Source organism: Nycticebus coucang, chromosome 18, assembly GCF_027406575.1.
Source record: "Nycticebus coucang isolate mNycCou1 chromosome 18, mNycCou1.pri, whole genome shotgun sequence".
Taxonomy (NCBI): Eukaryota; Metazoa; Chordata; class Mammalia; order Primates; family Lorisidae; genus Nycticebus; species Nycticebus coucang.
The window spans coordinates 19,237,853-19,250,436 of record NC_069797.1 but is presented as its reverse complement, the minus strand read 5'-3'; the positions used below and the strand labels follow the sequence as shown (position 1 = coordinate 19,250,436).

General features: G+C 51.4%; 1 protein-coding gene across 7 annotated transcripts in view; it reads right to left on the bottom strand.

Moving 5' to 3' along the window:
• The window catches only part of GAS7 (growth arrest specific 7), a 251,170-nt gene that overhangs the window by 37,864 nt on the left and 200,722 nt on the right, over positions 1–12,584 (bottom strand). For all 7 annotated transcript variants that reach the window (XM_053568734.1, XM_053568739.1, XM_053568735.1 and 4 more), the window contains one exon: positions 7,569–7,622. In XM_053568734.1, the coding sequence (XP_053424709.1) occupies positions 7,569–7,622 (54 nt within the window). The remainder of the gene's footprint in view (positions 1–7,568; positions 7,623–12,584) is intronic.

Here is a 12,584-nt window from a genome sequence, read left to right as displayed (position 1 = left end):
GTGCACAGCCTCCGCCGTGGGCAGGGCCCGGGTCTGTGGAGGTGAGTTCAAGGGGCAGATTCTGCTCAGCTCCTGCCAACTGCTGTCAAGCCAGTCTGGGGAGTCCAGTATTGTCACAGTATGTGAGACTTGAGAACAGCTGAAGATGGGGATTTTTATGTGAAGTGTCCCCATTTTAAAGTGCTGTTAATTGATTCAAGGCTTAAAATAATAAAAACAATGCCACCGTATAGGCCCAACAAACTCCTCTTCCAGCAGTCAGGCCCTAGGACCTCTAGCTTAGGTGTTTGAGAGTAGCTGAAGGTAAGTTGAGCCCCATCTCCTTCCAACTGCCAGGGGCACAGGTCCCACTTGCAGTCCGAGGACAAGTCCCAGAGGATGGAGTCCCCTCCCACTCTGGGGACAAACACGATCCAATGGCAAGGCTGAGAGCAGGAATGACCCAAAGGACCCTGGAAATGAGATGGGCAGTGCTGGACTCTGCCAAGGTCACATGGGGCCTGAAGGATTCCCTGCGCTGAGGAGTTTTGTCCCAACATGACACTGGCCTGCAGCAGCCTGCAGAGGATGGGGGCAGCCTTTCGAGGCCTGGCATCAGGAAAGGCTCACCCCAAGCCCTTGTTTTCTGCTGACTCCCCAAGGTGTGTCCAGAGGTGAGTCTCCTCCACGGGCTCCTGCTGCCCACTGCCAAGCAGGTGCCACTGCGGCAGTAGTGGAAAGAAGGAAAGGGTTTCGAAGTTTCACGCGTTTCCAGTTTTCTGTTCCAGTTTTTCTTGCTTCAACAAATAATGGTGATCACAGTCCACCTTTATTTTGCTTAATAATGTAGCCCATGACCATATCAATCAAATGTGATGATAAATGAACTATAACATTCAAGTGAACTTGGTCACAGAACTAGGGGGTTGGGGCACTTAGAAGGGTTCTAAATGCCTTCTGGAGGGCCTTGCTTCTACCCTTTTCCCTGATCCTTCCTCACTCAGACTGCTCTCGGCCTTGATCTCTTGATGGGGGAACGTTTTCTCACTAAGAAAGAGCTTCACCCATGATGGGAGGCACCTCAGCCAAAGATGGGGCAGGACAGTGGGGAAATGGGTCTTTCTCGGCCTTCTTCTTCAGAATCCTTCTTGAGAACCCCACCTTCAGGGAACAGATGCTCCTGCCCACTCTGGGATGCTCTGGGTGAAGACAGACCCTGTTAGTCTGAATGGGGATGGTATGTGGGCCAGTCCTGGCAACGACAAGCCCTGGATAGCTCCAAGCCCACCCGTGCAAAGGCCTCAGAAGGGCTGAGGAGGGCCAAGGCCTTTCCTAAGTACCACACAGTCTCCTTCTTTGTCCTAGAGTCGAGGCTAAGTGTGTCTTGGAGTCATCTGGGGACACAGGTTGCTAGGTCCCTCCCCCAGAGCTTCTGATTCAGGAGATCAGGGTGAGGCCCTAGTGCCCAGTGATGCTGACAGCCTGGGAGCACCAAACTTTGAGAACCAGCCACTGTGATCCAGTTGGTGGGGACAGGGGCACGCCTGGGGGAGGCCTTGTGCCCGCCGCAGTGGAAGACACACAGGTAGACCAGGCACAGTGGCCTCCCAGAGAGATGACGACTTTGGGGACCAGAAGGCTCAGGGGTCTAGAAGGTGAGGGGGCCACCCATGGTTGGCATGCTGGGGAGAGGAGTCAAGGCAGCAGGATGGGGGACAAATTAAGGGCTCCTTCTTCTGCCACTGTACAAGAACACCATCCTGGAACACTCTTGCCAGGGACCCCAGGGTGCCTGTTACTGCCTCTGTCCACTCTGGTTTGGGAGTCATCACTCCCCACCAGCCCATGGGGACCTTCCGAATCCTCGCCGAGCCTGTACCCCCTGGTGGGCATCTGGAGAACTGCACTGCGGGGGTGGGGGATAGGGGCGGGCAGTGGGGGACAGGCTGTGCAGGACCAGCGCTCCTTGGGGGCCCTCACCCAGGCACATTCCCTAGGGCTTTGCATACAATCTCATTTCATCTTCCCAGAACCCCCAGCAGCCCCATTTCACATCAGGAAACCGAGGATTACAGAAGTTAGGAATTTGAATCCAGATCAAGCTGACTCCAGCGTTCCAAGCCCTCAACCATGACGCTGCCTGATGGACCATTTGCTCATCTGCTTTCTACTCAAGCATGTTTCAAATGGCTACTCAGTGGCATGCACAATGCTAGATCTTCCCAGCAATTGGCACACATACGTGTGTCACGGTATTTCTCTTGCTGGTTTAATGCCTCTTTCCTTGCCAAACAACCTGCTCTGAGAGGGCGGGAGGCTACTTCCCTGGTAACTGACACAGTGTCCCATATATAGTGGGTTCCCATGGATGTTTCCTGGTGCAGTGACCAGAGGCTAGAGATATAAGGCCTAAGATATAACTGCCCTCAACAGTTTGATGAACAAGTCTTCGGGATAAATCTATAGCTGGGGGAAGGATGGGGAGCTGAAGCTCCGGGAAGGGCCAGGGATTCAGGGGAGGAATCTCACAGGGCATGATGTTTCTGTATCAAGAGGAAGACCGAGGCAGGCAGAGAGATGGCAAGTGAAAGGGTACTGCAGGGGGGAGAGGACCCTGGCCTGTGAAGATGTGCCCCATGGGTGGGGAATGGAATGCATTGCTCAGTTTAGCTGGGGCTCAGAGTCAGGAAGTGGATAGAACCGAGGGGCAGGGTCTTGTGGGGGGTGTGCCCAGGTCCCCTCAGTCTGCTGTGAAAGCAGTGGGACAGTGAGAGCCATGGGAGGGTCCGGCAGGAGAGTGGTGACGCCTCCACTTCCCTGCTGTAGCACAGCTGGCACTGGAGAGGGAATGTGACCGACCATGGCGGGGGAGGGGGCCTGCAGTGACGTGGAGGGTCATGATGGTGGTTCTGAGCAGTGCAGCACCAAGAGGCTAGGTGGGATCTTCCAGTATTTTGCAGATAGACTTAATAGTACTGTGAGTTAATTCCGTGAATCACCCAGGGATGATTTTGCCCTCACCCCAGGGGACATCTGGCCGTGTGGAGACATTTTCAGTTGTTACAACTGGGGTGGGGTGGGGTGGGTGGAGGCTATGCCACGGAAGCTGACAAACATCCTGTAATGCACACGACAGACCCCCACAGCAAAGAGCCATTTATCTGACCCTAAATGTGGACAGTGCCAAGGCTGTAAAGCCCTGAGCTGCCTGGCCTGGGTGAGAGGCAGTGATTCCACCCACTGGGATGGGAGATGGGGAGGCACAGTGGATTCCGAGAGAAGGAGGTGGTGGCACTGAAGGAGGATAGTGATGGTTGTGTGTGCACTGATGTCCAGTGACAGGTGGAGCTGAAATGCTTATCTGCAAACCCACCCACAGCTGAGGAAACCGAGACATAGAGAGGTTAACTCTCTGGCTCACTGAATGTGGCAGAGCAGGGTCCAGAGCAGTGATTTTCAGCCGGTGTGCTGCGGTACACCTGCGTGCTATGAGAGGATCTCAGGTGTGCCTCAAAAATTTTTAAAGATCATTCATTAAATTATTTTTGAAAGAAGTTCAAAGCATAGTAAGTGTATTCTTTCTTTTATTCTTTTTTTTTTTATCAACATAATTTAAGTGTGTTGTAGAAGTTTAACTGTAGGTTCAAGTGTGCTATGAAATTTTAAAAAGGATGAAAAATACTGGTCTAGAGCCAGCATCCTAGCTCCTGGGTCACTACTGCTATCCTTGCTTTGTCCTATGACCACCAGCCTGCAAGTCAAGGCTCCTGTGTCCCTGGACAGGAAGGGTTGGGAGGCCCACACAGCTCCGTCCTGCAGGCTCCAAAGCCCAAGGAGGGAAGAGAGGGTGGAGCAGGGTGGCATTTCCCAGGCAGTGACATCGGGGTCCAGCTACACCTCTGAGAAACAGCTTGTTCTCCTCCCAAGGCCTCATTTCCATCCTCCACCCTGCAAGCACAGGAGACATGCTAAGGGACCTCTTCCTGTTTGTTCAACAAAAGCCAACAGTGTGCCAGCCCCAGTCCTAAGAGCTTTACACTTATTAGCTCATTGTATCATCACAACCGCCCTGGAGGGCAGGTGCTGTTATTATCCCCACTTTACAGATGAGGACATGAGGCACAGAGAGGTTTAACTTATGCAGTATCACACAGCTTGTGTGTCTAATGGTGGAGTCAGGGTCTGACCCTGGGCAGTCTAGCTCCAGAGTCTAGGCTCTCAACCTGTCACACTACTTTTCCAATGTGCTGAGGCATAAATAGGCCATATCACCACCCAGGGCAGGAGTGCGTAACAGGGAATAAGAGAGGGGTTCCACATCCCCGTGCATACTGTCCAAGGGAAGTTCTAGGAGCCAGGTCACCATCCTCAACCAGCTGTACCTTCACTTTTGAACCAACCCTGACTTTTCCCACCCTCAGGTCAATGGAGGGACATCCCTGCCCCTCCTTAGCTACAGGGCTCCACTGCCCAGCTGAGGATCGTGCAGGGACCTTCTGCACGGGAGCAGCCAGAACCACAAGGGCTGCTTCCCAGAAACTCTCTGAGGGGTTCCCAGGGGTCAGTGGCTGCCAGGGAGCACCTGGCCATGGCCTGAGAGCTGCCAAACTCGAGTGTGACCCACCAAGGGCTCTGACGTGGGGAGGCTCCAGGCGCGCCCCCTCCCAGTCCTGCCTGGCCCATCTGACCAGCTTGCCAGCAGCACACAAGGGAAGGTGGATGGGCAACAACTAAGGGCTCAAGCCCACCAGACCCCAAATTTTTTCCCAGAGGAAAGCCCACCCAGGAAGGTGCACGCTGGTGCTCTGTGAAACAGAAGAAAAGACCCTGAGGGTTCATCTCCAGCCCACCAGCTCCCATCCAGGGGTCCCTGGCTTTAGACAGGCTACACTGAGAAGCCAAAGACCAAAGGCATCCCCACATTCCTCTTTCCAGGAGAGAGTGTGGCCGGCTGGTTTTGTTGGCATCTTTTTTGGAACCTTCTAGATTCTGACTGTGCCGAGGGCTTTGAGCTGCCGTTAGCACCTGTCACTCCCAATCACACAGCACACTCAACCTGCCAGGCCTGCGTGGGTGACAGCGGGGCAAGACCACGCGAGACTGCCAGCCCCCACCTGCTGCTGTCAGGCAGTCCACGTGTCTGCTCCCTCAAAACCAGCCCCACGCTTTGGGCGGGGAAGCAGGAGCTTCAGAATCAAGCTCCAAGCTCACTCCTTGGCCCTGGATGCACCACCTTTACTACCCAGGCCTGGAAATTTCTGCTGTGAGATCAGACAGCATGGGAAGTGGCTCACCTCATCCCTACACGCCTCGGCCAATGCATGGCCTAGGCTCCAGGGAGCGGGGCCATCCCTTTCCTCTGTGCCTCTCCTCCTTGGGAAACCGTTAGTTCGGAAAAACCAGAACCCAGAGAAGGGGCCAGCTGGGAAGAGAAGTGCTATGTGGAGGGAAAAAGCAGCAGGACAGAAGGAGTCTTCAGTGCCAAGGCTGGCACAGAAGCCCACCAGCCTAGATGCAGGGGGCCATGGTGGCAGCCAGGGACCCGGGATCCAGCCCTGGGCTCTATGCCTTCACTTGCTCTGTGAACCTTTCTTTGGCCAGTCCTTTCCTTACTTTGTTTTCCCAGCAAAAATTCTCCAAGGCATGTTGCTTACTTAAAACCCCCAGTGTTGGTTCAAAAGCAGATTTTCAAGCCTGACCCCACAGAAACCAACTGTAGGCCTGAGGTCCCACAATAAGGATCTCAGCTATGTTTGGTAAGACCCTCTCGTGGGGAGCAATGATGTAGGTTAGCAGGGAGGAGTGGGAAGGCCCTGAGGTAGGGATGGATAAAGGGGTGTCATCCCAGGGAGAACCCAGAGCCACACTCAACTCACTCTGACTGAAGCTCCCTCTGAGAGATGCCAGCAGGGGCCTCACCTCCTGGCCCGGGTGGCCATCATTAAAGGCATTAAGGCCATCCCAGGCAGGATAACACTCTGCTTCCCACCTCTCATTTCTCTTTTCTGTTTTTCTTCTAGAATTCTAACACACACATACACATCCTTTTTTCTCCTCCTCTTCACCTATTTTGGGAGATTTGGGCAGTTCCTGCTCTGCCCCAGCACATTCTGTGACAATCTATCAGTAGGGACCGCGCTCTCCAGAAGTCTACCCCTGGGCCTGACCATGCCCTGCCCAGCTCTGTCAGTGCCACTTGTGACAGGGAGGACACTGCCCCATAGTCCAAGTTGGCAGAGCCACTCTGCCCAGCCCTCAGGAGGCAAACTCCTCTGGGACGTCAAAGGAGTCTGTGACCTCTGTAACCTAAGCCAGATCCAAATGGGGCCCTGCTGGCAGGTAAGAGCACAGGTTTTTGCGCCCTGATGCTTCCCAGCTGGGAGACCTTGAGCAAGATACAACTCTGTGCCTCGGGTTCCTCATCTGCAAACAGGGTGATGATAAAACTAACGTGTGTACTGACCACTTACTATTTGCGGGCTCTGTTCTAAGTTCTTTACCATGTGGACCCTTACTCTGTACCTATGATACAGACACTCCCCCCTCCTCCATTTCCCCATTTTACAGATGTGGACACCAAGGCAGGAAGAGGTTGAGAAACTTGCCTCAGGCTTCTTCACAGTTAGTCATTAGAGTAATTTTCACTCTGGCCTCAGAGTCCAGGTTCATAATCACTGTATGCTATTGATTCCATGACCTACCCCTCAGACAGCCAGTGGACAAGTAAATGAGCCACTGGGCCACTGAAGTGGTAGCAGTTATTGTTATCATTGATTGCCTAACCCTCTTTTTCTTCCAAAGCAGGGTCTCCAGGCAGGATGAACCAGGGAAACGCACCCACTCTCCGTGGGGGTTGTCAGAACAGCTCGGAACTATGTGAGAGGCAGCTCAAGAGAGAATATTCCTCGTTCCCTGCTCTCCTGTACTTGAACCAAAAGAGCAAATCTAGGACCACACTTCTCAGGTCTCCACCTTGTGTGCCGTGGGGGCACCAATGTCCAGACACCACGCTTCTCGCGCACAGGGGTGAGGAGGGGGTGTGGGGGCAGGGCTCCTGTGCCTGCACACGGGACTTGGCGGGCATTTCGAAGAACCCCGGGAGGCAGGCTGGCCACTCATGCAGAAGCCGCCTGCTTCTCATCAGGAACTCCCAGGAACTCTATTCTTAGGGTGCGTTCTCTTGCCTTTAACTTCGCCATCTTGCAGAAGTTACCCTGCACAAAAGCAACCCTGCCATGGCTGTAATTTACATGTCACATCACTTGCGCTGAGCACAGTCCACCCCCTTCAACCCACACCCGCACACGCACCTTCCCCTGCCCTGTCTGCAAAAATGGCTTCTGCATCTTCCCAACCACCCTCCTTGCACTTGTTCAGGAGATAAAAAGTGAAATGTGAAATTGATAGAAGAAGGGGAGGTGATGGAAGAGGGGGGACAGGGGACTTCAGCTGAATCTAAGCTTGGGAACTTCCCCACTTTCAGGCTGGGTAGCACGTCTACTTGGTGGCCCACATTGCCATGGCAACAGCCCCATCACTGTGGCCAAATGCCCCAGCTGGAGCGCCCCCCCTCTCCTGGAGCCACTTACTGTGATGGTGCTTTCCTTGCTCTGCTTTTTGCTTGGTGACGAGGATCCCAGGTTCTGAGGAGAGAGGCAAGAAACATCATCACAGCTGCTCTCCATGTTAGACATATCTCCCCCCCATTCAGGTTCCCTGAGGATTTGGTTTAAAGCTCTCTGTGCTGAGGATGTTCAGGGACGCTCAGCCTGCTGCTAACTCCTAAGGCACCATATTCTGGCCCAGAACAGGTGACAGTGATCCGGACCCCACGCTGCTCCCATGCCTGGCGCTAGGGCTGGAAACGGCACAAGCTCTGAGAGACCTGCTCCAAGCCAGGTCTCCCTCCTCTCCTCTCCGTCTGTGATTTGGTAGTTAACCCCTCCGCTGCCCTCTGCTGGTAAATGTTCCCCATGCTGCCTGCTGCCTGGAGCAGCGGAATCCGCTGGGGAGCAGAGAGTTAAGGTAGATCACAGGCCACCACCCCCTAGCTCTGAGGACTCAACACATGACATTTTATTCTGAAAGCCCCAGGTCCAAGACATCGATGTGCACACTGGGGCACTGCTCAGCCCCTCCTGCCTTGCCGCTCTTCCCACCCTGGGAGCCAGCAGGGATTTCCCAGCCAGGCTGAGTCTCAGCTTCCATTCATTGTTTAGATTGCCTTTTCGCATCTTCCCTGTTGCCAGCAAGAAAACTAGAGTCCCGAGTACCAAGTACCTCTGAGTTCTCAGGTCCTCAGCAGCTTGCCAGAGTCCTGGGATTGTTCTGATAGAGAAAATTAAGGACCAACAACCGAAAACACCACACGTATCCTAAGAGCCTATGACCCTAGAAGAATGCTCAGTTCTGGGTCCTCCTTGTTCTATTAGCAGATACGTAGGGATTCAATACCAGAGGTCCCCGAATAGAACCTGGGGCATCTCCTGTCCCGAGCCCCCCACAATGACCTGGGAAGCAGGCAGACCCCAAGGCACTGCGGAGGGCCATCCCACGCGTGCCCCTTGACTTAGGCATGGTGTTACTCCTTCCTTGGTAGAATGTAAGGAAGTGGTCACCCCTTTATAAAGGTCAGAAAAAGCATGGAGGGGCTTCTTCAGTGAGCCTCAGCGGAAACAGCACCCCTCCCCTGAAGGTCAGCACAGCCCTGGACACCTGGCAGGGTGAGCCCGGGCAGGCGGGAGATAGTCCCTGGCAAATCAGGCCAAACAGAAAGCTCTACTGAGCCTCTGCTATAGCCTTGTTCCCTTGCTCCCATACAACCCTATGTGGGCTGGTAAGTTAAGTCAAATCACCAAGACCTATAGTCTTACCAACAAGGAACCTTGCAGAGCATCCACTTCACAGACAAGAAAATGATTACTAGCCTTGAGACCCTGGCCAGAGAATTTGACTTGTCTGAGGCTCAGTTTCACCATCTGTAAAATGGATCATCACTGGCCCTCAAGCTTTGTGGTACATCAGAATCAACTGAGGAAAGTGCCCCAAATATTAATGGAGCTCCAGCTGGACCAGGCCCAGTGGCTCCAATGCAGAATCTGAAGACCTCACTCAGACAAGCGCATCCACTTTCTGTTGTTATATTGAGGTGCCTCTACTTACGGCTGCTCCTCCAGGGACCCCAACAGGCACCGGGGAAATACCAAGCTTGTGGCCAACTACATCTTCCATAGACATTTTCAATGCATCAACTCATCCAGTCCCCAGTTCCTCCCAAGCTATCAGCTCTGCCCCAGGGCACTAGCCCAAACTGCCCAGTTTGGAAGACAGACTGAGGCTGCAGGGTAGGAGGTGCCAGTCACCAAGAAGAAAGACAAGCACAGGCCTTTCTCCATAGGTTCCTTCAGGCAGAGACACTGGCCAAGCAAATACCTGGCAGGAAAGGGGAAGGGTAGCCTTTGGCACAGATTATGTGGTCTGTAGGAGTCTCCCTGTCATGAAGAGACACAGCCATCACCACCACTGTGCTCCACCATCACCCCCCAGGCAGGGCAGCCAGTGCTGCAGCTGCCTTGGGAACAGCCTTCCAGGCCACATCGATGCTGATAAACAGTGAGGAGGAGGAGGAGGAGGAGGAGGAGGAGGAGGAGGAGGAGGAGGACGACTAAGAGGGAGGAAGCGGTGCAAGAGCTACGGTCTGCTGTGTGCTTGCTTAGCTAGCACGGCAGGCACCAGGCTAGCCATTGACATACTCATTCCATCCTTCTGGCCCCGGCAAGTCAAATGTCATCAACTTCATTTTACCGATCATGAAATTGAGGCTTGCAGAATTATGACCCCGGTCACTAGGCTAGTAAAGAGAGGAGTGGAGACTGGAACCCAAGCCTACATCACTCTTTCCTCTATCTTCTGCCATCTCTCCAGTTGGAGACCTGGGACCATATCTTGTTTTCCAGGTGTCTTTGCAAGTCTGGCAGAAAAAAGCTATCCACGATCCACACACACAGATTTTGGGACCACTGTGTACAAAGCTCTGTAGAATGAGGCTGGACATGGAGGTCACGTCTCCCCCCTAAGAATACAAGTGATGGCATTGAGCGTGAGTGTTCTGTCTTTGTGCAACTTTAATTGGTACAGACCAGGGTAGGTCTCAAGCAGTCTCAGACTCTGTGTGTGCTGCTGATAACCTGTGCCTGTTACTCTAATTCTACAGACATACATAATACACATGCATTATATAAACACACACACATACGCACCCCCATCATAGCACCGCCACTGAAAGGGCCCAGAAGGAATGACAGCTCATCACAGTTATAACACCTACTAGCTAGAAAGTGGTTTCTAAATACTATTTGGCATTAAAAGGAATCTAGTCTCCTCGGAGCTAATTCCAAATGGAAAATAGACTTGGAATGTCCTATTGCTCTGAGATGTAATAAAGTATTCAAAGAATGATGGACAAATAACGAAGGACACAGCTCAAAAGGGGTTCCCATGTGCTAAACTTGGGACAATTTGAGCACAAGTATGAATAATGACAACTAATGAATTCTGAAGGGGAAGGGAGGAAACATTCCTTACAAAGGATTGCCAATAAAAAAATATACAATTAATTAGGAAATCACCATTTGCAAACCCCGGTGTCAAAAGGATTCAGGCCTGCTCCTCATGGGTGCTGAAAACACTGAATGAAAGGATTGCTTGGGAACAGGATATTCCCAGGGCCTCACCCTGCCTTACAGATTATTAACTAGTCATAAGGGGAAATGTATACCCCGGTAAAGGAGCAATCTGGCAGTCACCACATAAACCAAGAGCGCAGACTAAGCCGGGCAGGAGGGTGCTAACCTGGGTGGGCGTGCCTCCCAATAAGATACAGTAAGTACTCAACACGCCCTGTGCAGTTCTTGCCAACACCACTTCCTCTACATCTAAGCAGAAGAAAATAATTCTATTAAAAATGTAGGTCATTCCATAAGACAATTGACCTGGGCTCACAAAAAAGAAATAAATTAAAAGTCAACATGGGGGGGCAGCGCCTATGGCTCAGTGAGTAGGGTGCCGGCCCCATATACTGAGGGTGGTGGGTTCAAACCCAGCCCCGGCCAAACTGCAACAAAAAAATAGCCGGGCATTGTGGCAGGTGCCTGTAGTCCCAGCTGCTTGGGAGGCTGAGGCAGGAGAATCGTGTAAGCCCAAGAGTTGGAGGTTGCTGTGAGTCCTGTGACGTCATGGCACTCTACCGAGGGTGGTAAAGTGAGACTCTCTCTCTACAAAAAAAAAAAAAAGTCAACATGGGGAAAAACAAAAGAAAAAATAATGTGTGAAGGATGAAAAGAGACCAAAGCAATAACTTCTATGAAATGGTCTATCCTGTAACAGAATATTTAGCCATAAAAGAAACGGAGTGTTGCTACATGCCACAGCATGGAAGAACCCTGGGAACATTCTCAGTGAAAGAAGCCAGGCACAAAGGACCACATAGAGCGTGATTCCATTTGTATGAAATTTCCAGACGAGGCAACCACATAGAGATAGAAAGTAGAATTAGAACAGTGATTGCCTAAGGCTCAGGGAATTCTTCTTGGGGTGATGACAAGGTTCTAAAATTGACTGTGATGATGGTTGCACAACTCTGTGAATACACTGAAAACCACTGAATTATACATTTTAACGGGATGAATGGTAGGGCTGTATGAATTATATGTCAATAAGTAAGTTTTAAATGAAAAGAGAAAGGCAGACTAAAAAGATACAGTGACCAATGTACCCATGTGTGAACTTGAATGGATTCTGGATTGGGGAGAAAAGCAACCACAAAAGGCATTTTGGAGAAAATTAGGGAATATGAGTATGGACTACATATGCTAGGTGATATTATAGAATTAATGTTTTCTTAAGCATTGCAATTGTATTGTGATTTTATCTTCCTCCTTAGAAATGCATTCTGGAATATTTATTTGCATTTAAAACAATATGTTAGGAATTTGCTTTAAAATAGTCTGGAGGTGGTGGGATTAGGGAGAGGGAGACGGGAGCATAAATCAGATGAGACTGGCCGAAAGCAGGTAATTGTTGGGCTTGAATAATGTTTTATTATAGTATTCCCTCTGCTTCTGTAAAGGTTTGCAAATGCCTATAATAAAAGTTTTTTTTTTAATTTCCTTTGCCTATGATTCCAGATAATTTTTCTCCTCTGTTTCCTTCTTCCCTCCTTCCTTCCTTTCTTTTTAGACAGAATCTCACTTTGTTACCTTTGGTAGAGTGTCCTGATGCCACAGTTCATAGCAACCTCAAACTCTTGGACTCAAGTGCCTCAGCCTCCCGAGTAGCTGGGATTACAGGTGCCCACCACAACACCCAGCTAGTTTTTCCATTTTTAGTAGAGACGGGTTTCTTTTTTGTTCAGGCAGGTCTTGATCTCCTGAGTTCAAGGGATCCTTCTGTTTTGACCTCCCAGAGTGATAGAATTGAAAGTGTGAGCCTCCATGCCTGGCCCTTTATTTATTTCTTAAACCCTCCCCAGCTTGGTGTCCTGGGCAGGGCTACTGTCACCCAGAGGATAGAGGGTGGCACCACACAGGAGGTACCGTGTGGCGGGT